Below are 26,515 nucleotides of genomic sequence, written 5' to 3'. Positions count from 1 at the left end.
TTTTCCGCCGACGACGGATGAAGCTGTGTGTTTTTCCTGCATGGCTGCGTGTTGTTGAAGCCCCCCACGTCGTGGTGGACCAGGGAGGTGTCAGCGCAGCTGCTGCTGGTGCTGTGGCTCGGTGTGGGTGGCGGCGGGTCCGTCCGCCGGGGCGCAGTGTTTGCGTGTGCTGGAGGCAGGGCCACGTGCGCACACACACACACACCACAGAGTCCCCATTGATTCCCTCTAATCAAGGCGGGGGGCAGGGGGGGGAGAGGGGGGGGGAGAGGGGGGGAAGAGGGGGGGGGAGGGGAACCGTGCACGCGTGTGTGAAGTCAACGCATTCTCCGCATTCCGCCACTCGGCGAAGTGGCAGAAATGTCACCAGCGTACTGTTGCTCACTGGGCTCTGTTCTGGTGTCTCTCCTCTCCTCTCTCCAGGGGACCTCTCGTTCTTTCACTAAGTCCTTCTCTCCTGCCAAGTGACTGGGCAATTTGCTGCCACTGCACATTTGGACGGGGCCTGGCTTTTCCTTCTTTATTCAGCCCCGCGAAATGGGCCGTGCCCAAGCCCCGTGGAGGACAGGACGATCATTCATCTGCCGTTGTCCACAGTGATTATCATGGTCTGTGTGGCTCGTTCACTGAGGTCTTGCCGCTGTGAGTAAGCTCTCCCCTCTAACACAAGCCTTATTCAAGTGCCTCGCTTATTGACTCGCGCCAAAAGGAAATCATCAGAGGGAAACTAACTGTGACAAGAAATTCCAGATAAATCCCCTTCTCTGTTTTTGCGCAAAATACATCAAGCGCAGGAGCTAGTAATCACCGGTTGATCTAGTCTTTCTAAAGTCTGTGTGAGAAGGACAAGGGTTAGCACCTGAGGAATGGAGACACGTACCCGCCAGACAGCTGCTGAAGGCACACCAGTGACAACAGAGCAAGGTGGGCTGAGGGGAATGACAAGAAGGACAGCTGGGCAGATGAACACCCTGTCAACAGCCACCCGGCCCCTCCCTTTCCTCCCCCTGCTTCCTCCTCCTCCTCCTCCTGCTTGCTCCTCTCCTCTCCGAGGAGAAAGGGTTCACAGCACGGCACCGTTACCATAGGAACTCTGTTTGCATTTCCCAGTGAGCGATTCCGGGGCTGCTGGCTTTCAAGCTGGAATTCAGACATTCATTCAGCATGCAGGGCTGTCTGGAATAGCAATTGTCTCCTTGGGCCGACTTATTGAAAGACGTGCGAGGTACATTTCCGTTTAAGTAAAAAGAGAAACAAAGACTTTTTAGTCTCTCAACAAATACTCAGGCAGCAGCATCCAGAGTGGCAACACTGAGTCTTTGACTCCCTGTTTAACCTGAGGCAGAGCAAATGAAAGGCCTTTTTTTAGAAAGGCATAGTAGAAGAATTTAGAAGGCTTATCAAAACCATGACTCCATGTCTCTGGGCCGTGCAGTTGCCGGCCCAGAGACTGGTCACAGAGCTGTATTGAGCGCAGTCCCCTAGGCCTGTCCTCAGACTCCTCATAGCAGGCAGCCCCTGAAACAAAGAGGCCCTTTCAGGTTGACCTTGACGCGCTGCCCACCCCCAACACCACAGGAACCATGCAGAGGAATCCACCCAAGTCTCATTCCAACCAGAGATATCCATCTCCCATAGATATCAATCTCCCTCAACTTTGAGTCTGAGGTGAACCTTGGAAGGAAGGATAATGCATGTTGTATGGAGGGGCATCTGTTCAAACCTCAGACGAGACTGTGGAAAAATAACCAGCTAATGCTGCCGTGCATTTCAGATGGGATCAGTGTGGTAAGCTTATACATGGAGATGGGCCCATGATATCATTTTTCTAGTTGCTTTCCAAATGGCAGGAAATGCTTTGCTCACAAAATGAAATTTAAGGCTTGTTTTTTTTGTTTTGTTTTTTTGAAGCGGGACATTGCCACACAACCTCCATCCCACAGAACTTGACTGGGTTGGCTTTGCTAAAGACGTGATTCCAGGAATTGACACGGCAAATCACTTATTTAAATAACTCAACTCAAACAAAGAAGTCCAGAAAATACACGTTTTATTTGCTGAAAAAAAAAAAAGGCAAAGACATCTTTTACACAATTAAACAGCCTGAGGACATAAATTCAGACGGTAAATTGCACATCTAATTTTCTTTAAATCAAAATACAAATAAAAAGCAGGCTTTAACTTTATACATTTCTGTCATAAGAAACATCTTCAAAACTGTACATCAAGCTTTTTACAAAGCACTTGGAGCTTCCATTTTAGAATGTCCTTTCACATTATATACACATTGGCCAAACAGAATCTGCTACATTAGACACAAGGAGTTCCTTCTCCAGGAAAAAGGTCTTCAGTCTTCAGACATTCCTCGGTGGGTTAAGGTTGGCTTGGAGAACAGAGTCCAACCTCAATGCTGCTTGGCAACCCTGACAAGCACCGGCCTCTGTCTCACAGAGCAATAAGACATCGGGAGAAGGGGGGGTCAACTCTGTCAGTTCGACGCCACCCTGCTCGTTCCTCGGTAAGAGTCAGCACTTGGGACAAGGTGTTCCTTTCTGCTCAACCGGGGGCTTGTTGTCCCCCCGAATCGGCCAGGTCGACAACTCAGTCCGTGTCCACGTGACAGGGGTTGGTCCCCTGGTTCTGCGCCTCCTGGTACAGCCGGAGGAAGTCTTTGTACCGTGGGGCACACCCCAACCAGGCCTCCCCGAACCTCACGGTCCCCGTGAGGAGGAAGTCGCCCCTCCCGGGCTTCACCCCGCACTGGAAGGGCACCTTGACCCGGCCGGTCCAGCTCCTCGCCCTCACCCCGCCGGACACAAACACCTTGGTCTTCTGGCGGTACAGGCGGCTGATCGCCACGGTGACCGAGGACTGTTCGTCCTCCCGCTCCACTCTCTGGATGCTGCCGCGCGCCACTGCAGACAGAACAGGAAGCAAAGGGTTGGCGCTACAGCATGGTATAAGTACGGCTTAGTTCTGCCGGTCAGGAGGATATGAGAGTTAAGGAAATGCATATGACGCTTTGTACAATAAGGGATCCCCGGGGGAAACGTGAGGTCGCGTGGAAGTCATCTTACCAAAGTCGCTGGTGCAGACTGCTAGGAGCACCTCGGCATCACTGCAAGGCTGGCAGGGAGCTGGAGAGAGACAGAGAGACAGAGAGAGAGAGAGGGGGAGAGAGGGAGAGAGAGGGGGAGAGTGGGAGAGAGAGGTCAGATGAGCTTGGGGCCAGACCATAGCTCAAAAAACAGGGCACACTGTGAGGCCTTTATTGTTTTAACAACTCCCTGCCATACAGTGATAAAAATCTCACAGTCGACCCTACAACTTTCCAGCTAACTACCTCAAACACAAAACACCCAGCCGGACGCAGCCAGCCGTGGAGGGCACGTGCTCCACACACACACCCACACACACACACACACACCCACAGGATCTCTCCTCTGTGATTCATTTCCCTCCCCCGGATGGTTATTTATTTATGTGGACGGCCGAACGGGAGTCGGCTGTCATGGCTCTGGGTTTTACACCAAACAGAGCTGGGGTACGAGAGGGGGGGGCGACGGGAGGTTAGGACTTTCTCTTCTCATTATACAGGCCACTAGGAGCAGGGAGGGAGGGGGGGTGGGGTCATTGGGCCTGCTGCCCCAGGAAGGACCTCTTACTGCCGCCTCTGCTAGAGCCCCCCCCCCCCCCTCTCCCTCTCTCTCTCAGAAGAGCCTGACACCCCTCCACTAACGAGAACCAGATGACTAGGGTGGAGCGAGGCGGGGCGGAGCCAAACTGCTACATGTCTGACCTGCACAGAGTCAAGTCAGTCTCTACAAGGGCTGCTGGGAGCCGAGGTTCACAACAACAACAACAGCAGCAGCAGCAGCAGCAGCACAGCCAGGCAGAGGGCCGGGCCCACATGACCCGGGCTGGCAACGTGACCACACGCGCCATTGGAAATGCCTGAATAGATATATCGGAAATAGAACCAGAACCGATGTAGAAGAAAAGAACACAGACACACGATTGTGCTTGACTTGTGACCTGTAGGAAAGCACAGTCTCCAGTCACTTTAGGAAAAAAAAAAAGAAAAAAGGGGAGTTTCAAATCAAAAGTGACCCTTTAAGTAGCCTCGTCCACCACCAGCCCGGCCTTTGAAGACGACAGCCCCCGGGCCAAGCTTTACCTCACGCTGGTCACACCCCAGCAGGCTCTCCTGCCCTGTCCTGTCCAGGCCTCGGTCTGCTTTACGACAGGGGAAAGGCCTCTGAAGGGAGAGCCGACAAGTCGATGATTAGTTGACTCAGGTGGTCCCGTGTCTGGGTCAGGAGAAAACTGCTTTATTAGCCCCCGGACCTGGCGTGGTTATCTGTTTTCCAGAAGAGGCCACAGGGGCAGGTGTGGAGGGCAAAGGGGGAGGGGGGGGTGCACAGTCAGCAGTGAGCTGAGGGGGAGGGGGGAGGGGGGGGGGGGGGCTGTCTGTCCTTCCAGCCGAGGCCCGTCTGTCCAGATGGGGTACACCTACTCCCTCAGCTGAAAAACATCTTCCTTCAGCTGGGGCCAGAAGGGTATGGAAGAGTATTTAAACAAACCTTTGCCCTCTGATTTTGTATCCTGTGTATCACATTCATAGCCGACGAAAGGCTGGTTCTTCAAAAAGGCTTATGGTTACAATAGTGTCCAAGACCCTTGCCATTCTCGGGGGCTGCTTAGATTATATTTAGACAGGTCGTTCTTAAGTTGTGAGTGAGGGGGGCGAGGTGGGGCACGTCTCAGGTCAGCTGGTGTTGCAACACAAGGCTCCGGCACGCCAGCACTGGGGTCAGGGGTCGACCCAGGAGCGGGCCCGGAGGCTTAGGAACAGCTGGAGAGCAGGGAGACCTCGGAGTGGTCGACCCCGGGCCCAGAGCTGGAACCAGGGACCTTCGATGAAAGGCGGCCTGCCTCCGCGGCACCAGGGACGAGCCCCGGCCCAAATGGTTGGTGTTGTTGTTCCAAAGCAAAGAGCAGTGCTGCTCCAGTACGGGGGCTGGGGCTCACATGTCAGACATGAAACACAACCACAGGAATGACCTGGCAGCACAGCCAGCATCCCCCCCCCCCCCCCCCCCACCACCAACCCACCCCAAGCGCACGCCGCACCGCTCCGATCAGAACCACTTCATAGGGCCGAGGGTGGAGGAGGGAGGGAGGGGCGGAGAGGGGGGGTGAGGGGCGGGGGAAGATAGTGTCCCTGCAACATCTGGTACCAGATGCATTCCATCCTAATAGAGCACGACTCGGTAATACCACTCCGCCCAGACGAGAACCACTTCAGAGGACAGGGAGGAGAGGGGGGGGGGGGAAGACAGATGAAGGGCAGAGGAATGAAAGGGAACAGACAGCGCGGACAAATGGAAGGCAGGAGGACAAATGGAGACGTAGGAGAGAGAGAGAGCCGAGACGCCGGGACGAGAGGCGGTGGTGGGGGGGGCGGGGAGAGAGGGAGAGGTCCGCCTCCTTCCCGACGTCTGGAGCGGGGACGCGTTCCGCCCTGACGGGAGAGCAGCGCCTCCGGCCCGGCGGGTCGGAGACGACTGGGAACAAAGAGGAGCAACTCGACCGAGGGGAGAGCCCTGCTTGCTAGCGACGCGAGGCCCGCGTCTATCCCCGCGTCTATCCCCGCCATCCCACATCACAACAGCACCACGCACGCACGCACCACACAGGCGCCCAGCGCAGGAAGCGTGCTGGATGAAAACAAGCGTCTGGTGGGGGTGGACCAGCCACCCCCACCTCCCCCCCCGCCCCCCCCCCCCCCCGCTGTGCCAGCAGGTTCTGCAGGATGTGGATAAGAGAACTCTGGGACTACAAACAGATGTGGGGAGAGACATCCCTCATATTTGTCTTCGTGTGGAGGGAGAAAAAGAAGAAGGGAAAAAAAGCGCTGAGATTGTGCACATTGGCGCAGCTTGAAGTCATGCAGGTTTGGCAGGTACACAGCGTGAAAATAACGCTGTGTTTTGAAAGGGAGGCTCTCTGTTTGGCTGTGCCTCTCTCCACACACAGTTCATCTCTTGACAGTTTTACAGGGCGGCAGTACAAGCCTCTGCCTGACACATGGTGCTCAAGGGTAACTGATAATAAACGAACCGGCGGGAAATTACCTGTGAACTTTTGTCCTCCAAACAAAGTTTGATACAAATATAAAGAGGAGAGAGAGCGGGGGGGATAAGCGGTGTTTTGATACTGCAGTGTGGCTTTCAAATGACTTGAACTACAAAAACAATACTGGCTGACAAAGATATAAACGTGAGTGTCTGTGTCAAAAGTGTCCAAAGAGGACATGTACCACGAAAAGGGGCCTTCAAAATCGTTTTTCCACCAGCAGGTGGCTACATTTAAGTTCGCCAAAAACACTGAGACTAACGGACAAAGCAAACCAGCCCCGTGGTTGGAGTTAGAACCCTAAATGTAGACGAAAGGGTTTGCGATTCCTAAAGGACTTCCATCTAGATTCCTACATTGAAATCTAGGAATAAAAATAAAAAAAGAGCTTTTTCCGGTCCACCCACCCTGAGGAGGAGCACCGTGGCAGTCGAAGGAGCACCACTCACCAGACACAGAGCGGGGCTCGGCTCCCGGCCTGTCGTTGACCAGCTCGTACTGGAAGCCGGTGATCTTGCGGCTGATGTCCACGTGGGGGATGGCCTCGATGAAGAGCGCCCCCTCCTGGATGCTGAAGCAGTGCACCTTGCCCTGGGCCTGGTCCCGCTCATGGAGCAGCAGGCGCAGCTTGCCCGCCCGGTCCAGGTAGATGTTGGTGCCGCTGGACTCGTGCAGAGGCTTGATGCAGACGGAGAGGCGGGGTGGCGGCGGCCGACGCGGTGTTGGGCCGCAGGTTGACGATGATGGCGCCCGTGGGGTAGAGCCACTCCAGGGAACCCTGGGAGCATCGCAGGTACACCTGTTCCACATCCCTGGCATGGCCCTCGTGGGTCAGTCCACTACAGATCAGAGGGGGGGAGACGAGGGGGGGGAGGGACGGGAGAGCAAAGAAGTGGCAGAAGAGGAGGAGAGAGAGAGAGAGAGAGAGAGAGAGAGAGAGAGAGAGAGAGAGAGAGAGAGAGAGAGAGAGAGAGAGAGAGAGAGAGAGAGAGAGAGAGAGAGAGAGAGAGAGAGAGAGAGAGAGAGAGAGAAGATGAGGGGGACAAAAAGGTTAAAAAGATGTTTAACTCTAACGCAATTAGAATAAAGCAAGGCTGTTGGAACGCCAGGCAAAACAATATTTCCAAACAAACAAACAAAAACGACAGCAGAACGACAAGCGCTAAAATATAATAACCACCAGCCAGGAATCTGAAAGTCTGATTTGTATGGGGTGTTCTACTAGTCAACCTCCACCACCACCACCACCAACCCCCCCCCCCCCCTTCCCCCATTTCCACCACCATAAAAAAGCCCAGAGTAAAACGCCAGGTTCTTCACACTATCTCCAAACAAAGCCGTCAAAGGGTCACTGAGGGCTCAGACCCCACTGTGTGTGTGTCGGCCTGAGCCTGGGCAGAGCGTGGGCCTGGCTCCAGGCTCAGGAGAAGCTTCCTGGCTGATTGGAAGGAATGTGCTTTAATATCCTCACAGAGAGAGAGAGAGAGAGAGAGAGAGAGAGAGAGAGAGAGAGAGAGAGAGAGAGAGAGAGAGAGAGAGAGAGAGAGTGTGAGGGCCCCGGGTGCGCGCGAGCCCGGCTGCATGACAAGTCACGAGCCAAAACGCGGCTACGCTGACCTCAGCCCCAATACACTCTCCTTCGACCACATTGTTTTCCCCCCTCAGGGCTGTGGCCAAACGCACCACTGGCAGTCTGCCTTTGGGAAGCGTTTGGAAACAGAAAGTGGATGAATGAAGGGGGGGACACACAGGCCTCGACGCCGACAACAGCACAAACAGTAGCTGGGGCCCGCTGCATGCAAGTGCAAATGCGGGTCACGCACCGAACCTCCCCTTGCTTTCAAGCCACCAAAGAGACTGGAAGAGACTTGTCCGGGCAACACTCGTGGACCCTGGCGCCAGCATGACCAACTGAATCTCTTAATGCCTGCCTGCGCAGCGATCCAAACTACCGTCTGTCACTCATAGCAAAGCCATATGCAGGAAACCATCGCCATTCTACCCATGTGGACGCCAAGTTAGCGGTTGCTTTTCTTTGGGAGAAACACCCAGTCTTGGGAATGAGATGCTGAAATTCTAATGTGCCATAGATCTGGAGCAAGCTGGCACATGCTGAACACATGTAGCAAAGCCCCAGAACCAGACTTTCTTAGGCACGCCTTTAATTAAGTCTTTTTTAACTTCATCATCTCTGCATGCAATTATAATAGATTAGCTAGGAGCCTTGCTAATGAGCAACAGATCAGTGCAGCATAGAGCTACCCTTCCTGGCTCTGAAGATGAAAAACATGTCAGACCTTTTTTACTAAGCCAGAGGAAAAACGGATTTTACTGGCTGTAGGATGTTTGGAGGTAGAATGTAACACTTCATATACATTCAAAAGAATGAGCTTCTCATTGAAACGTTGATCAGGACCAGCTAGACCAGGACCCCAACTCAGTGATACTTTGGCGGGGTAGTATAATTAGGCTAGGGATGTTATTACAGTAGCATGAAATCATTTAAATCCCCATTTAGTTTACATATCAATGAAAGGGACCCAATCACTAATCATTTTTCCTACAAATAAAGATGTAACTGCTCACCTTATGAGGGGTTAGTAAAGAGTCTTAAGGGGAAAATTGTGCATGGACCAGAATAAACAATGATTAAAAAGAATGTCAAGCAGCGCTGCAATTCATGAATAAAAGCATTCTTATCAGTGGTGTCAAAGCTCTGCATGGCACAGCTTTAACAATTTGTAGCATTTTTACGTTCTGATTTAGTAGGCTATAACAGTGTTAGCTGATAGCCAGACCACAGACGTTTTTTAAACACTTCGCCTCAAAATTACATTAGTGGAAGTAAATTTGATTAATATAAGACATTCTATTAATCTCACCTGCCCCTCCAACTGCACTGGTCGCTTGAGTATTGGCAGAGCACAATTTTACAAAAAAGGAGAAAAGATAGCAAATGCGCCAAGATCGGTGTGACCATGTTTATCCCACACAAGCAGTTGCAAGAAGCGCAACACTGTCCTCTTCTTCTCAAGTGAAATAAGAAAGTCCACCTCCGTAAATCCAACTACATATTGTCTCCATGTGTCCTTAAGGCATAAACGACTTTACACATAAACAAACTCGGCATTCCGTCGCAAACTACTTCATACCATATCTACGGACATCGGCAGCGCCAGCGAGTGAATGCGTATGTGCCGAATTGAGTTCCTTCACTGAAAGTTCAGAAAGTAATCTTGCCCTGATTACTCCCTACGTCACACCACAGGAGATATTGCGCTTGCGCTCTGCGGAGCGTGCCTCCAAGATAAAAACAGTGATCAGTAAACCTACCATGTTACACTTGTGTAAATGTTTTTTGGGGTACTATGTCAAATGTATATATATAAAAATATATATTTATGTTTACAGTATAACAATAATAAATACATAAAAATATATTATATTTTTGCTCACATTTTGTTCACATTTGTTAGATAAAAATGTGTACGGTGTAAATCCTTCCGAACAATTTGACAACTTGTTCTATTAAGATCCGTGTTTTTCATCTGAATCTGTGTTTCGACTTAAGAAAAAAAGGAAACCCGTCAAACAGGGGAAACGAGTTGTTTGTAACAGTTACTTCTCCTATGATATCTGGACAAGTAATTGGCTGTGGTTTGTGAGTGGTGTGTGTGTGTGTGTGTGTTTATGTGTGTGTGTGTGTGTGTGTGTGTGTGCGGTCTTTGTGTGAGAGTATTTCTGCATGTGCGTTCGTGCGCACATGAGCATGTGTGTCGGGTATCTGTTTTCGTCTTGATACACTCCAGGCTTGCTGTCTAGGTGTTGTAACACGGCTCTGTGTGTTGTCATAATCACAATGCATGTCGGAACACGCTGTCTGAGCATCCATCAAGGACACCTGCACACAGCTACAGACACCTATTGTAGGCCTACAATAACACTTGTGCCTGTTTCTCAAATGTGTCTGAAGGTGTGAACCAGAGAGGGGAAGAGAAAGAAGGTGACATGAGTGATGATCTGTTGTATCCGAATCATATGTGCATTCTAAACGACTAAAAACTCCAATCCAAACTCAAATGTCTGGCGCTAGCTGCTGTGATAGCAACTCCACAGGAGATGCAGCTACAGGCTCCTTGTTTCCAGGCATATCAGTGGTCGTCTTCTTGTTATTCCAGTTGCTTTAACACTGGCTCCCATGTTTGTTATTTTCCCTCTCATTGCAGCTTAAGGGAAAGCAGGTTTTCTTCTTCTAACCCTCCACCTGTCACACATTTCAGAGGAGGAGGGGAAAGGAGGAACAAGAAAAACTAAAACCAACAAGGATAACTGAGGGGGGGAAAGGCAGGTAATCCCAGTGTGTGTGTGTGTGCGCGTGCGTGTGTTTGTGTGTGTGTGTGTGTGTGTGTGTGTGTGTACATGTTGGTGGTAAACTTGACAGACCAGAACAGAATTTCTATTGAGTAGTGATGTGGTGGATGTGAATGGGCTGGACATGTTTGGTAAATATGGTGTGTTTAGCTGGGGCCAACGGGGGTTGAGGCAGGGGTGGGGGTGAGCTCAGGCCAGTGCTGAGGAGCGAGTGAGGTGAAGGGTTTTTGGGGGAAGGGTAGAATGGGTTTTTGGGGGGAGGGTAGACACTAAGAGTAGGGGAGAGTTGTTTTTTCACTGGGGCTGTTGTCCTGATCCCATGCTGAGAGTGACTCACTGTGTCTGACAACAGCCCCCAGGTGAAAAACAGCAATAAAATGGATTGTGCTTCTGTCAGGATGAGACCGTGTGGCTTATTCGTCGTGTCCTTTAACGTACTTTTCAATTCTGAGAAAGAACAGCTTTCTCCCAGTCTGTCAAAGTATGAGAAACCCTTTGACCCTAACCCGGTACAACTATGCTAACCATATTTACAAAGTATGTAACGACAGGCACTCATAGAAAAAATAATTAAGCCACGGACCTATTGTCTATTGTCAAACCACCTTGGCTGAGTAGAGACGACAAATACACGCCTTATTGACTCAATAATGTTCAGACAAGGGTTGCTTGTGGTTGTGAACGGGGACTAGTTCATAATTAATTCTCGACACGGCTTTCCCTTCCTGCTCGGAGAATCAGTCCGTATAATGGCTAAGCCGCCTCTCTGTTCTCATTGTTTGTCCCTAGTTTTATTAAGCCTGTTATCTGGTCTAGATAAACTGTAAACGTCAGTCACACAAGCATGTCCAATATCTCAGTGGTATGCACAGGCAGATAGCAAGGTGCTGATAGCATCCAGGGCGCTCTGCCTGTCATCATCCCTCTCCTGGCGTTCTGCCAGCCTGTCATTTAAGCCACAGGCTCCACACTGGTACCATCATTTTTCACATTCTTCTTCATACGCAGGAAACATGTCATACAAGTGCCAGTCCTGTCTAAAGACAGACACGACGTTTGTGTTCATCCGCACACCTTGTACAGCTCGGGTCGTTGGTGATAATGTCATGTTACGTTTCGTTTTGATGTCGCTGACAGAGAAGGAGAAGAATCCGCAGTGTTGCACTGTTGACCCCTTCATTACCATCAGTCAGCAGAGCTCTTGGGGTGTTTTGTTTTCCATCACAGTTACTCGCTTCAAGATATGTAGAGGGGAAGTGACACATTTGGGGGAATGCCCCAGTTACGTCTCCCTCAGAATTCTTCGAAATCCGTGCAGTCCTGAGAACACAAAGCTCGGACTTGTTCCAACCGCAATGTGACCATAATGAGATCTGTGCCTGTGCGTGGGTTCTGTTTGTACGTGTGCATGTGTGTGTATGTGCTCGCGCCTGTGTACAGAGTGTGCCTAAACGTGTGTACGTGAGAGGCGGGGTGTGTGGGGAGCTGGAGGTTACAGCGGCTCTACAGCGACTAGCGGACGTCCATGCTGTATTAGGTCCTAATGCCTTCAAGCTGTCCCCACCACCCTACCGCCAGCCCGCTCCCAGAGGCCCACATAAATCTGAAGATCTGCAGCTCCAAATCTCCCAGGAGGAATTTAGGTCAGGCTGCTTTCTGACGGGCCACTCACCCTAGCAGGTGGGGGACTTATTGTCTTATGAAAGCAGCGCAATGAAAGTGAATTCAACTGTGCTCTGCCTTCAGATTTAAGAGGGATAAGAACAAGCTTAGGACCAGAAACCCAGGTGGTGCATAGGCTCGCGGAATGACAGGGTTGAGACGCCGACCATGACGCTAACACGTTTCCCCAAGAGGAAGGTTCAGGAAGTTGTGATCCAAAGCAAAGCAGTAAAAGCCGCTCATGTTTGCAGTTATCTGGGTGTTGTGCTGAAAGTGGTAGTGCATGTGGGAGGGCCCCCCCCCCCCCCACAGTAGGCAGGGAGACTTCCGTTCTCCAGATTAGCCACAGTGATCTGATTCTCGCGGCTTCCTGCGGAGACGATTCTCTGGCCTGCGTCTCTGCCTCTCCACAGGACTGGGGATCACAGTTTCCTTGTTCGTTCCTCATTCTGCAATGTGCTGGATCCGTCTAGGAGCCTGGCCCCAAAGAACGTCAGCCATTGCAATCCATGATGCTGTGTGACAGCCATAACAGGGTCTCTCTCTGTGTGTGTGTGTATATGTGTGCCTTGAGAGAGTGTGTCTTTAGAGAGAGAGCGAGAGAGAGCGATAGTGTGTGCATTTGCGTGTGTGTCATTGTGTGAAATCCTGGGCGCTCAGGAGGATGAGATCCTTGTTTCTGCCAGTGTTTTTCACAACCTTCATGAGCAGCTTGAAGGCTCGGAGCTGTAATGTACGACATTCAATTAAAATGTTTAAATATCCAAAACAATGGACAACCCAATCTCTGTTTTTCCCCAAATGCAATTTCACAAAGGCCATGCCAGTCTCTGTATCCTATTCTTTTGTTTGAGTTTTCCTGGGAAAAGAGAAACAGATTTTTATGAGGCGTAAACATTGCAGGGGTACGTGTCTGTGTTCGATCAGAGTTACAAGAGTTACTGTATCTTGGTAACCTTTGCCAGACCCTCTGTAGGATATGGGATGTTGTGTTAGATTTATTTGAAATGGGCTTGGAACACACATGGGATCTTAGATGTGAAAATCTTTACTTGCGAAAGGTCTGACTATTATTGATGGTTTACACATTTATACACTCACGGTCGTATATAGTCATACTTGTCATGCATACATACACACAAACACAAATAAACACACTTTTCCTTCGTGGACACACAAACAAAGCCCTCACCAGGCTAAGCTCTTTCAGTTGAACTGACACTAACTAGCTCATGTGTTTACACAGTAAGAGAGAGGAGAGACAAGAGAGAGGAGAGACAAGAGAGAGAGAAAAACAGGACCAGAGAACAGTTGCTCTATTGTGTCCATCCACATTTTGCAAGTTTTATATAAGAGCATGGTTTGCTGAAATAATCAACCAACAAACTATTTACATCTTAACAGAGCACCAGAGCTTGGTATAAACCAGAATCCTCCTATCTTCAATGGAAGTTCTGCAGTGACTGTTCTGTTTGTCAGAGTTTTGATACAGAGGGCTCTTTAACATCTTATGGCACCCTCTGAATGAATCTCATTCTCCCTGAAACTGGAGCTAGTCGTCGGAAACCCTGAGTTCCGATGGTGGCGTCCACTCTGAAGGTGATACCCTGCTAGCCCAGAGATTCTCACACTGGTGACAGAGCTCAGACTGGACCGTGACAGGTCGGCAGGAGAGGAAAGGGTCATGAGAAAGGTAAGGGTCAGTGTTTATGTCACCTAGGGCTGCTTCAGCAGTTTCACAAGCAGCACACTCACAACCACACACAGACACATACACCACACACACCATAGCTGCTTAGGGGTTATTGTGGTTCATTGACTTTGATGTCTCTGTGTGGGGTTGTTAGAACCTCTCATCTCCTGTTTAACATGTTCTAGAACACTTCTGGCTCTTTACGACCGGCACAGATGCTACAGGTGGTTAGCCACCTGTCTCATTCAGTCACTTCTGACAGAGACAGAGAACAACCACAAAAATGGTGGCGTGAGGTGAACTTTCAGCACAGTACACAGCAATCCAGAGAGGTGTTGCACAATGATTCCTTTTGTTGTGTATAGATTTAATTGGAATGTGTGACTGGTTGTGAGATCATCTTTTTCCTGTTGACAGTTGAAATGATTGCTTGTTAGACAAGTCTCCCAAGAGCATGAGCTGTCCTTCGCTGACTGCCTGATATGTTGACGTAATTGTCACGATCATTAGGTTTAATTACACTTTTCTGTCTCCCTTGTCTGTTTGAGCCCTGAAATAAGGGCGTTCTGCACAGATGCTAACCTTAGTAAAGGACATCAAATAGGATGATATGAACCTTTTGTGTAAATTCTATACTACATCACCCCCCCAAACCCCCCATTACACACACACACATCAAAACTGAAACTTTCATTCACTTACTAAAACAACAAGATTGAAGAAGAGGATGTGAAAGACCCACCCAGCAGTATTATTAGGGAAAACATTCTTTATAGCTTTGGTGGGCTTTTCTCTGTTTCTGAAAGGGAGCAAGCTGGCTGGCCTTGGGTATAAAATGGCCACCTTACAATATCATTTCGTTTTTTGGCTCATTGAAGGAGTATCGCCTTTCTGATGAGGATTGTGTAAAAGTACACGACACAGCTTAGTGACGCCTACTGCCAAGGCCTTGCAAAACACTCTCTGTCTCTCTTGTCTTGTTCCACAGAAAAACAACATGGACGTGCCAAGACCTGTACTATAACGCTTCTCTGGATTAAAGAGTGACAAACAAATAACCTGTTGGGTCGGTATCTTACTGGATCCATCCTGAGGTAATGATGGGCCCAGAGCCAAGAGAGCCTGGAGGGAAACTGTCAGACATTTTGAGTTTAGAAAAGAAATACGGAAGAAAATGGCCTCCCAGTTTGGCTTGAAGGTCTAATCAACGTTCTCAATCTTCCACGCTGACATATCTCTTAAAGAAAGGGTAATTTGCAGAAACCCAGTTACCGTGCTGACAGTGAATGGAAGACGCTGGAAACACAGTGAGCCGACAGATGAAGGGAGAGGGACAGAGAGTGGAGGCCGAAAACCGAGCCCCGCCCTGGATGAAATCACTTACTGAGACGTTGAGCAACACTGGCCCTGATGAACTGAAACCGCTTGGATAAAAACATCAGAAGTACATTGTACAACTCTGAACCGTCTGACTGGGAGTCTCTCCTGACTCTCGGTTGAGAGCAGACTATCTGCTCGGATCTTGGCCGGAGATGAAAGTGCTGGAACATGGACGGGCCGAGGCCTCAGCTGAGGGCTCATGAACGCTGTGCTCTGTGATCTTATTATTTTGCTCTGTGTGACCCGGCCCTCCGCTCCATTCCACGTCTCTCTGGCCCGGGCTTAGCACATGGATAAGCTGCTGACTTCCAGACACACACACGCACAAACACACACGCACACCTCAGGCAAAACACGGCCGTATCTGGGAGTTGTCTGGCCGGTTCTCGTTTTTCTTTTCTTTCTTTTGTACCCTGACACACAAGTGCATGCGCGTACGCCTTGACCCTGGGTCCTGCCCTTCTGAAGTCTGACACACTTACAGGCACGCTCCACACCCTCCGAGGGCTGTATGCTGTCGCACAGACACACACACACAGACACACGCACAGACACACGCAGTCATGCATTGCTGACTCACATGTAGTTGCATGCGGAAACTGCTATAGTGGGACACTGGTACAGATACTCTCACAGTGGAACTGAGACACCACATGATACCCTAATTGTTTATGTTGCAGATTCCACACAATACAATTCCAAAGTGTGAAGTTTCACTAGCCTACATTTACAGGCACACGCAACCTTTAAAACCAGCAAGATGGGTTGTGCGCGATCTTCACCCTATCTGATAACCAAACTTCTTTTGTGCAGCTGAGTTAATGTTTCTCAAAGACACACTTAGAACACAAGCCTCACTCCTGTGTCCTTTGTCCCTTGCTGCGAGTCGTTCTGCTGAAGGTGCCCTCGTAAAATATGGATTCAAGATTTACTCACGTTGGCTGATACCGCTACTGTAATCAGAGAAGGGAATCATGATACGGCATGTGTGTGCATGAAGGTGTACCACAAGGTACAATCTAGGGAGTCAGATGGCTGAGCGGTGAGGGAATCGGGCTAGTAATCCGAAGATTGCCAGTTCGATTCCCGGTCATGCCAACTGACGTTGTGTCCTTGGGCAAGGCACTTCACCCTACTTGCCTCGGGGGAATGTCCCTGTACTTACTGTAAGTCGCTCTGGATAAGAGCGTCTGCTAAATGACTAAATGTAAATGCAATCTGAGGCAGGCTTCAAGGCCAAAAAACATAGAAGAGGCAGACCTATGATCGTGAAATGTGTGTGCCTATGTATAAAGAAGGTGTCAATTGAACTTCTTTGAGAAATGTACATGTTAATGTGTATGTGGAAACTAAAACAGAAACTATACAGAGCAATACACAATGGTTTCATACATGTGTATGTGTATGTGTGCAGCATGATGTAACGTTTGTCTCATGTCTAACGTCACATGTAGGACCTCAAGCAAAGCTGAGTAGCTTTGTTCCCCGTCTGTTTTTCAACCGTAGGATCAAAATCCCAGGACATGTCTGCAAACAAAGCCAGCGATTCAGCCCGTAGCTGGCTCCTGCTCTGCCTCTGAGTCCCATCAGCCCCTCCTTCTAACTCCCCTCCCTCTACTCCTCTCCTCACTCCCCTTTCCTCCTCCCCTCTCCTGTTCTATCCTCTCCTCTCTCTTCTCACTCTCCTCTCCACTCCTCTCCTCTCCTATTCTCACTCCCCTCTCCTGTTCTCTCCTCTCTTTCCTCTCCTCACTCCCCTCTCCTCCTCCCCTCTCCTGTTCTCTCCTCTCTTCTCACTCTCCTTTCCACTCCTCTCCTCTCCTATTCTCACTCCCCTCTCCTCCTCCCCTCTCCTGTTCTCTCCTCTCCTCCCTCTCCTCACTCCCCTCTCCTCCTCCCTTCTCCTGTTCTCTCCTCTCTTTCCTCTCCTCACCCCCTCTCCTGTTCTCTCCTCTCCTCCCTCTTCTCACTCTCCTCTCCACTCCTCTCCCATTCTCACTCCCCTCTCTCCTGTTCTCTCCTCCCTGTCCTCTCCTCTCCCTAAGCCACACCCACCATCCTGGTTAGACAGGTCAGCTAACAAAGGGCCCTTTATGCACGCTGAGGTAATGCCATAATTGTGACAATTTTGTCTTTCAGGTGAACGAGTGACTCCCAAAGATACTTTCTCATGTTTTTGTGGGTTTGAGTGATGTTAGATTAAGTCGGGAGAGAAAACAGGAGAGGCCAGCGCACCTGAGGCCTGGGCTGAGGCCTGAACAAGCAGTCAGCAGTGCGGGAGCGTGTGTGTGTCTTGGCGGAGACCAGGCCCAGACCACATGTCCCGCCGAGGAGGAGGAGTGACGGCTCTCATAACATGCCGACACTTCCTGCAGGTGAACCAATCACGTGCGACGAGAGCACAGCGGCCAGATGGGTAGGTGGACTATCCCCTGCTGCCAGTCACAAAGCTGGATTGAATAAAACATACTTGGAAAACGATGGGGGGGGGCTAAGCGGGTCATCTTCAATGTTACTGCACGTAAACAATACAGTTGAAAAAACTGTATTGTCCCCCCCCCCCCCCCACCGACTTCAATTTATTTATTTTCCCCTCGTCTGTCTCTTATCGCATGGCTTTGTATTTAGAGATAGGGATATGAGCCCCCTCTTCCTCCCCGTGCTCCCGACACATCCTGAGCAGATAAATCAGCGGGGTGATTCTGGCTGGGAGGAGCCTGGGGAGGAAGCGGCCTGGAGGCAGCGAGGGATCCTGGTGGCCTTTCAGTTCCTCCGTCGAGTCTGATGCAGGCCTGCGTGGAGCTTCCCTGTCTTTCATCCGTTTAGGAAACATCTGGATGTATCTACCGGTCGAAAGTGATGATTTGTGTGTGTGTGCAAGTGCGTGTGTGTGTGTGTGGACGACAGCCAGGTTCGGTAACATGTATTCGGAGGATTTACTGTGCAACGCCAAGCAGGTTTTTTCAAACTTTCATAAAGTATGAGTCAGTAAGGGATGGTCGGCTTGTTTGTGTCCTTTCCGGTTCAACGGGGATGAGTTTACATCAATGAAACCATCCCTCAGTCTTAACAAAGCATTCTTTCACCAGCTAAATCAAAAATACTTCTTTCCCCCTTACTTCATCAGACATATATTATTTGAACAGATGTTCGCTCTCCAAGCACCACAGATATTCAAAGTTATTCAGTTATTCAAAGACACTCACCAACCATAGTATCCAACTCTTGTGAAAGTGAATAAAGAGAGGAAAGAGAAACTTTCAGCGTGCGTAGGGGCCTAGTGTCGTAAGGTTATTGTATCCGTTTTAGCAGGTGAGAAGACAAAGCCGGCGTTGGGGATGCGTGTCTCAACCTAGCGGGCAGGCCCGAGGTGGTGACAGAGCGGGGTCAGAGGTCACACCTGCCAAGAAAGAGCCCCCATCCCGGCGCACCAGCCCCCAACTCCTCCCTTGCCTGCTCACAGACCGCCTTCTGTACCTGACTGGGCCACTGCAGCACCTGCCAGCCACACACTCGACACAAAAGACAACATCCACCGCCAAGCCCCTCTCTGAGGTCTGCATACAGCTCGGAGCGGTTTTCCTTTCATTCCACCTCGTCTCCTCGTCCACCTCAGTCGCGTCGCTGATGAGAGGGTGCTGTGAGCCTTCCAGAGTCGGCAGGATATGAGTCATGCTCCCAACTGTACACACACACACACACCAAAATACCTTACAACAATACTCTGACACAGTTATGTTTAACTCTTCCACGGCTCACTTTTTTTCAGCAGGTTGGCTGTCCATGCAGTGGTTTTGGGGTGTGGGGAGAGCAGAGTGGCCGTGTTTGGACGAGGCTGTGGGAGAGGATGTTCAGCCCCGCAGCAGCGACGCTGGGCTCGTCGTTTTGGAGAGTTGAGGGGAGGATGTTTTGCCTCCTGTGAGAAGACCCCTGACCCCCCCCCCCCACCCCCCACCACCACCATCCTCTCTCAACCCGCTCTGCCTCGGCTTCCAGCACCCCGCTAACTAAAACAGCCACAGACTCGACTTGACTTTCACTCTGGGACAAACAAAGTTAGTCCGTACTGAAAGAACGGCCCTGGGTTACCCTCATTCTAATCCCTCCGTCTATAATTCCCTCTATAATCCCCAGAGCTGTCCCATCACCTCCTGTATTTCTTCCTTGCCGCCGCCCCCCCCCCCCCCCACCTTTCCCTTTGTGAGAGAAATATTTCTTCCCCCCCCCCAATCGACGTCTCCCCTCTTCGACCCCCCGGTGTTCCTCTCTCCCTCCTCGCCCGCTGGCTCCCCAGCACACCTCTCCCCCTGTGTTGTCTCAGTGCTGCGTGACTGCCCCTCCTGCTAACACAACACCGGTCGGTCCTGAGGGCAGCCTGAGAGTCGCGGCGGCCCCCGCTGATCCCACCGTGCCGGGGGCCCCGCTCACCCAAGCTCCTCTCATCTCCTCTAACGTACCCTGACACGACCCTTTGAAGCCAGGGAGGCAGCGTGGTCCTGGGCCGGGCCCAACAAAAGCAACCTGATCCCCCGGCTGACGCACAAAAGCAGGCCCACGGCCTCTGACCAAGGCTGGAGGGGGGGGGGGGGGGGGGGGAGCGGAGGAGCCCCCTGGCCTGCTCCCTCTCTGTGTACTCGAGAGTAATCTGTACTATGGGGAGAGGAACCATGCTGGTGTGCTAGTATGCAAGACGCATGCGGCTGGGGGATGGAGAGCGGGCCGTTTGTTCGGTCGCCGCAGAGAATCTTCTCTCCCGTCCTCAAGGAACGTTGCAGGGACTCTACTCCCCTCGCCCCATCCGTTTGTATTCATCCTGGCTCCGATGAATACGGCCCCGACAGCTTCACCGCGACTCCGTCGGAGAGAGTCCTGCAGGGCCTCTCACCTTGCCCAGGGCCTGCCTTCCGACAGCCTGCGACTGGAGACTGTGGTTTCTCAATATCCGGCGGCGCTCCCTTTCTCTGGTTCCGATCAGCAGAGAGTGCCTCGAGTGAGCCGGGTTGTGGTCGGGAAAGTCACGTGGGTCAAATAGCCGAGCGCCGTGTCGCCTGCCACCAGAGTCACGGCGAGGACGGAGGGAGGCGACGGAAGAGGGCAAGAAGAATGGGGGTGAGGAGGGAAGCTTCGAGCCGAATCACACGGAACTTCCGGCGACCACTTGGGGTTGTGAGCCTGGGAAAAGACCATCACACCCTTCGCAGACTGGTGAAGGGTTGCCATCCACTCCGGGGTGTCGGGCGGAGGGGGGTCTGGAGGAGTGAGCCACGCCCCCGTCTGTCCCACCCTCAATCTCTGCTCTCTCAATCTCTGCTCTCTCAATCTCTGCTCTCTCAATCTCTGCTCTCTCAATCTCTGCTCTCTCAATCTCTGCTCTCTCAATCTCTGTTCTCTCAATCTCTGCTCTCTCACTGCGTTGTCCCACAGGGCTCCGCCCTTGGACCCCTCTCTTCTCTCTGTACACCACCTCACTTGGACCAATCATCACCTCCCATGGCTTCTCCTACCACTGCTACGCTGACGACACGCAGCTGTACCTGTCGTTCCCCCCGACCGATCCGGGGATCTCAGCTAGATTGACTCTTGCTTAGAGACTTGTTGCTCTTGTTGTTAGTGGTAACTGATTTAAATTTTTGTACTCGCTGTGATATATTGTTTTTATTATTGTTGCTTGCTTTTTCCACAGGTACACTTGCACTTATAGCGGTTATGTTGTTTAATTGTAACTTGTTTAACTACCTGGGAGTCAGGTGGTTGAGCGGTTAGGGAGTCGGGTTCGTAATCTGAAGGTTGCCAGTTCGATTCCCGGCCATGCAAAATGACGTTGTGTCCTTGGGCAAGGCACTTCACCCTACTTGCCTCGGGGGGAATGTCCCTGTATTTACTGTAGGTCGCTCTGGATAAGAGCGTCTACTAAATGTAACTACATGCTCTTATGGTTCTTCCCTTTGGCACTTACTTTGGTTGTTCACAATGTGTGCTTCATGTTTTGGCTACTCGCAATGTTTTTGTGGCTATCTTGTTGTTATGATCAGTGACCTATGCACTTTGTAAAGCTCTCTCTTGGAAGTCGCTTTGGATAAAAGTGTCTGCTAAATGAATAAATGTAAATGTTCACGTCCTGCAAACGTTCACCACTCGCGATTTGCATGTGGCGGTCACGGACCTCGGCGTCTGGGAGCGCCGCGTCTGCTGTGGCACGGGCTGCATTCCTGTTTTGTGTGTGCATTTTACGCATGTCTCCCCGAAAGCGTGAGGATGGGCTTGTCTCAACGGCTAGGTCCTGGCAGGGTCTCTTGTTTGTTCGGAGAGTCGTGGGTGAAGTCGTGCCCTCTGGATGACACGGCCCCAGGCATGGTGTCGTCCCTCGCCCCACCTCCTCTTCTCTTCTCCAGCCTGAGGGGAATCTCAGGTTTACGGCTCTCTGCTCCGAGACGGAGCGGGAGCATAGGAGGGGGGCTCCTATGTAGACAGGGACGGATCTGTGTCTGAGGGCCCCTGGGGCAGCAGGACGGGGCCCACCTTTAGATTAAAGGCCTCGTGGAGCAGAGACAGGGACTTTGCAGCTAAACTGGCACTCAAAGTCCACTGCTCAGCTTCATGGCCAGGAAAAGCTCGAATTCAGTCTGGAAAACTTTCTGGAAGCAAACTGTCAAGTTGATGTTGGGACGTGTTGCCAACTGGTGAAAGGCCACAGTGCATGATAGGAAAGAAAGGGGAAACAGCAATTCTTCATCTGCACTGAGGTTCTCTACAGTAACAGACTAAATCATACTTTAACACCTGAGGATATCACACAACACTATAAATGCCAAAACCTTCCAGAAAGAAGCACTCGAGCTCCACTACCCTGTTGCCATCTCTTTGGATAAGTGGCTTTGAGTACTCATTTGTTCAAAAACAAATCATTTACAAATAATTTTCTCTCTCTCTCTCTCTCTCTCTCTCTCTCTCTCTCTCTCTCTCCTCTCTCTCTCTCTCTCTCTCTCTCTCTCTCTCTCTCTCCCCCTCTCTCTCTCTCTCTCTCTCTCTCCCTCTCCTGCAGCAACAAGGGAGCTGAACTGTGATGTGTAAGACTGGCAGGCTGAACAAATAAGGCTCCAGTGAATATCCTGGCTGGTAACACTGTACTTGCAGTATTACCCCTTGAATTATCCTACAGGATATGGAACACAAACCTGCTTTTTATATTTCCCCACAAAAATATGCTAACGGCTATGTTTCCAACAGGTCCAAGTGTGGGAGGAGGATAACAGATTCAAACTTTAAACTTGAAGAAAAGTTCAAGTTTGTGGTGAAGTTCTAGCATGTATATGAGTGCATGTGTGTGTATGTGTGGGTGTGTTTGTACTGTAAATCTTTGTTAATGTGTCTACCTGTTATACGAAATCCATGTGGGAACACCAGGTATATGAACTGTCCATCCACCCTCACACTTGTAGGATAAATTTGCCTATCTATCTTAAAACGCTATGTGTGTGTGTGAGTGTGTATGTGTGCGTGCTCAAACACAAATATACGGTCACAAAAACAGACCACAGAAATTACCTCAGCACACAGAAACGCACCATGTCCCATCCTCTACATCTGGTTCACTTTAGACTCAGCATCACCGAGCGCTTCCACCTCTCTCTCTCTCTCTCTCTCTCTCTCTCTCTCTCTCTCTCTCTCTCTCTCTCTCTCTCTCTCCTCTCTCTCTCTCTCTCTCTCTCTCTCTCTCTCTCTCTCTCTCTCCATCTCTCTATCTTTCCTCTCTCACACCCACACACACACAGAGAATATGAATCATAGAAGGTGGTGTGTTGCAGATCTCAGCAGATTAGGGGCGAACCATTCAACTCAGTGTATATTTAATGAGGCATTAGACAGTGTGTTATTCATGCCAAGATACTCTGTAGCTCTATTTGGAAGAACTGTACATTATACACTATCACCAAAGTCATGGTGGATTAGTGGGCTTGGAGTCCTGGGTTTGATAAAGCTAACAAGAACTCTTTGTTCAGTTGCGAAGTCCAACAATGATGATTCAGTTCTTCTCTGAAGAGGAATTCTTAGTCTGCCGTATTACACATGATTTGACTCATTTGAATCGGAGCTGGAGCAAAAGTTCCATGTTAGGGGACCAAGGGGGATGTAGTTCCAAATCCTTTAGGAGAAATTATTAAATTACTGTGGCAGTTCACCAGGGGTGCGGGGGGAGGGGGGGGGGGGGGGGGGGGGTAGAAATACTAAGTCAAACTTCCCCTTGACGAAATGCTGTGTAATTTGGATAACCTTTTGTCCAGTGATAAAAATAGGTCTGAAACTGACCAAGACGAAACAACACCGGACTCTGTCCTTGCATCAAACACAATGTTTATCCAGCCACCTTTTGCATTGACCTAGCCCCCACCTGTAAAGCTGCGAGAGTGTTGGCTCCCGGTCTAACAGAGCTCTCTTTGTTCCGAAGGCAAACGCAGAAAAGAAAGCGACGGGTCCTGCGCTGTAAATCATTTTAAACAGATGGGTCACAGTTTTGGTTGTAGTTTATAACTGCTAAGCTTACTCAGTATCGGTCCCTTGAGCCATCACTTTTTGGCAAGCTGCTACTTTATAGAAGCCTGTAGGTGTGTCTGTGTCTGTGTGTGTGTGTGTGTGTGTGTGTGTGTGTGTGTGTGTGTGCAGTATGTGTGTGTGTGTCTATCTGTCATTTCTTGAGACTGTAGCTTGGCTGGGTGGAGGTGTTGTAAAGCTACGTATGTGCACATGCGGTAAATATTCTGATCTGTACCAGTGGTTCTCTGAAGACAATGTGTACACTATGCGAATCTCCTACCTCTCGCGTATGAAGGGATTCGGCAAGTGTGAGGGATGAGGAGTTTCGCTCAGGGCACATTCCTTTCATCTGTGTTCTTAGTAACACAGGACTAGGTTTACTCTGTCCTCAGAACGACTGCGAGACCACTGTGGGTCTCACAGGGAGTATATCAATTATACAAACCTTTATATACCCACACTGTACGTTCATCATATTACGGGGTGTAATCAGGGACAGATGTTTATGCTTTGGCTCCTGGTGAGGTGCCTCTCAGACTGGTTCTTTGTGGAAGAGGGGCGAACGGCCAGGCCCGGCGACAGGCCGAGGCAACTCAAAGGAGGACATACTGAAAACGAAAGATATAGCCCAGAGAAAAAGAAGGCAGGAAGAAAAAGACAGAGACAGGGGGAGACAAACAGACCAAACCTAATTTAGCCATATGTGCCTCTATCTCCACAGCAACCCCTCGTGTTTGCAGGAACAGTCTGTGAGCTTTGGCACTGGCGGAGTCCTCTCCGCGCAGAACGCCCCCTCTCCCCTCCCCTCCACACCGCCAGGCCTGAAAAGATGAGGAGAGAGATAGACAGAGGAGAGATGGGAAACAGGGGTCAGAGACAAAAAGGTGCTAAGGGGAGATGGGCGGGAGAGATAAACCGAGAGGCAAAGACCGAGGGTAAGAGACAGAGAGATGGAGGAGGCGAGAGATGAAGAGAGATGGAGAAAACCGTGTGTGCAGGGAGAAAAAGACAAAAGAAGAATGAGGGTGATGAAGTGAGCAGAGACCTGAGAGAGACCAGAGGGACATTCCTGGGCCAGCTGTGGTTGGAGGGGGAATTCTGACTGAATCCTTGACAAATAAAACAAGACAGAGGCTATTTCAGTGTTCAGGAAAAGAAACCCACTGGCACATCGGATCGGAATGAGGGACAGAGAGTCATTTGAAGAAGCCAGGCTAATGAGAGAACCAGCAGCAGCTTGTGCAAAGTGTGCAACAGCAGACCCAAACTACTGGAGCAGACCAGTTAACCTTTTACAACTCCTCCCTCCCTCCTTCCTCCCTCCCTCCCTCCCTCCCTCCAACCTTCCCTCCCACCCTCCTAACCCGCCTGGCTTATCAACCACACAGACAAAGATGCAGTCGAAACATTCCTCTCACTGGCTCCCCTGGACCAGCGAGACAGGTGGTGAACTGTTTATTAAATACAGGATTTGATGGAGGGAGTCGGCGAGGGAAGGGAGAGTCAAAGGTCACCTCTGTCTGTAAACACAGGGGGAAACACAGACATAACACGACTACTGCGCCTCTGGATGAACAAGGCCCGAGCTACTCCCTGTTAATGACTCACCGGTTCGACTGAGCTGTTGAATAGTTTCACCTCTGCATCGTGACCGAATGACTGCAGTCCACTGACTAAGCTTTGCCCGACCATACAGATTCTGGGTTCACTAGTCACAAACTCAAACGTTGAAAGTTCACCATCTCAGCCATCGCACCACAAGGGATGTGGTTCACTGTGTCCAATAAAAGGAATTACTACCATATTTAAAAACATGCTCAGCCATCGCACCACAAGGGATGTGGTTCACTGTGTCCAATAAAAGGAATTACTACCATATTTTAAAAACATGACCGGGGGAAAGACTTTGGTGGTTCGAGGCAAAGTTCACAGCACGGACCCAAAAACAAAGGGGTCACGAACTGTGACAGGACAAGAGTGGATCCATTCACAGGCATCCAGGCAACCCCAAAAAGGGCAAAGCCCGGCCCCCTGACCAAGTGTGTGGATCGCGAGGCCACTGCCACGGCCGTGCTTCTCACCCAGTGCCGTCGAGACACGCGCAAACAGGCGGATCTTTGTTCGGGTGCTTTCGTCACGCTATCCCAGAGATGCCCCCCCCCCCCTCCGCTCCCAGAGTCATGTCTCCACGGCCTTATTAACACCTGTTATTAACATGCTATCTCACTGGGGGCGACAGCTCCTGTCGGCAGGGGGACAAATCCACACACAGACCAGGCTTAGTCAGCAGAATGAGGGGCAAACCTGGACTGGTCAGTGTTTTTTTTGGGGGGTCTGTGCATGATATCTAACGGCCAGACAGGTAGGTGTTGTGTGTGGTGTGTGTGTGTGTGCGAGTGTGTGTGTGTGTTTGTGTTGTCAGATGATGTTCGCACCTCCTCATCTAAAGGACCCGTGCTGGACCACAATGCACCTGATTTTGTGAGGTTAATTGGGGAGGTTTGTGACAGAAACTGCGGGCCTGTGAGGTGAGTGAGTGAGTGTGTGTGCGTGTCTACATGTGTGTGTGTGTGTGTGTGTGTGTCTACTTGTGTGTGGGTGCTGTCTGTGTAAACGTGCTCTTATCTGTCCTTGACTTGCCTCCATATGGACAGTCAGATCCAGGTACTCATCCTGTTTCCTGTTCAGGAGTACCCCTACACCTAAATAACACAGAAACACACACGACAGACACACACA

General features: G+C 50.5%; 1 protein-coding gene across 1 annotated transcript; it reads right to left on the bottom strand.

Moving 5' to 3' along the window:
- Nucleotides 1-2,033: 2,033 nt before the first annotated feature.
- On the bottom strand, nucleotides 2,034-9,263 carry metrnla (meteorin like, glial cell differentiation regulator a). Its single transcript, XM_067233637.1, is given in 5 exon segments — nucleotides 2,034-2,915; nucleotides 3,078-3,137; nucleotides 6,588-6,849; nucleotides 6,851-6,977; nucleotides 9,021-9,263. Coding segments are annotated over 5 exon segments (861 nt in total). The 5' UTR covers nucleotides 9,119-9,263; the 3' UTR covers nucleotides 2,034-2,601.
- Between the last annotated feature and the right edge of the window lie 17,252 nt (nucleotides 9,264-26,515).

Source organism: Osmerus mordax, chromosome 3 (assembly GCF_038355195.1).
Source record: "Osmerus mordax isolate fOsmMor3 chromosome 3, fOsmMor3.pri, whole genome shotgun sequence".
In the NCBI taxonomy this organism is placed as follows: Eukaryota; Metazoa; Chordata; class Actinopteri; order Osmeriformes; family Osmeridae; genus Osmerus; species Osmerus mordax.
This window is presented reverse-complemented; position numbering and strand designations above follow the sequence as displayed.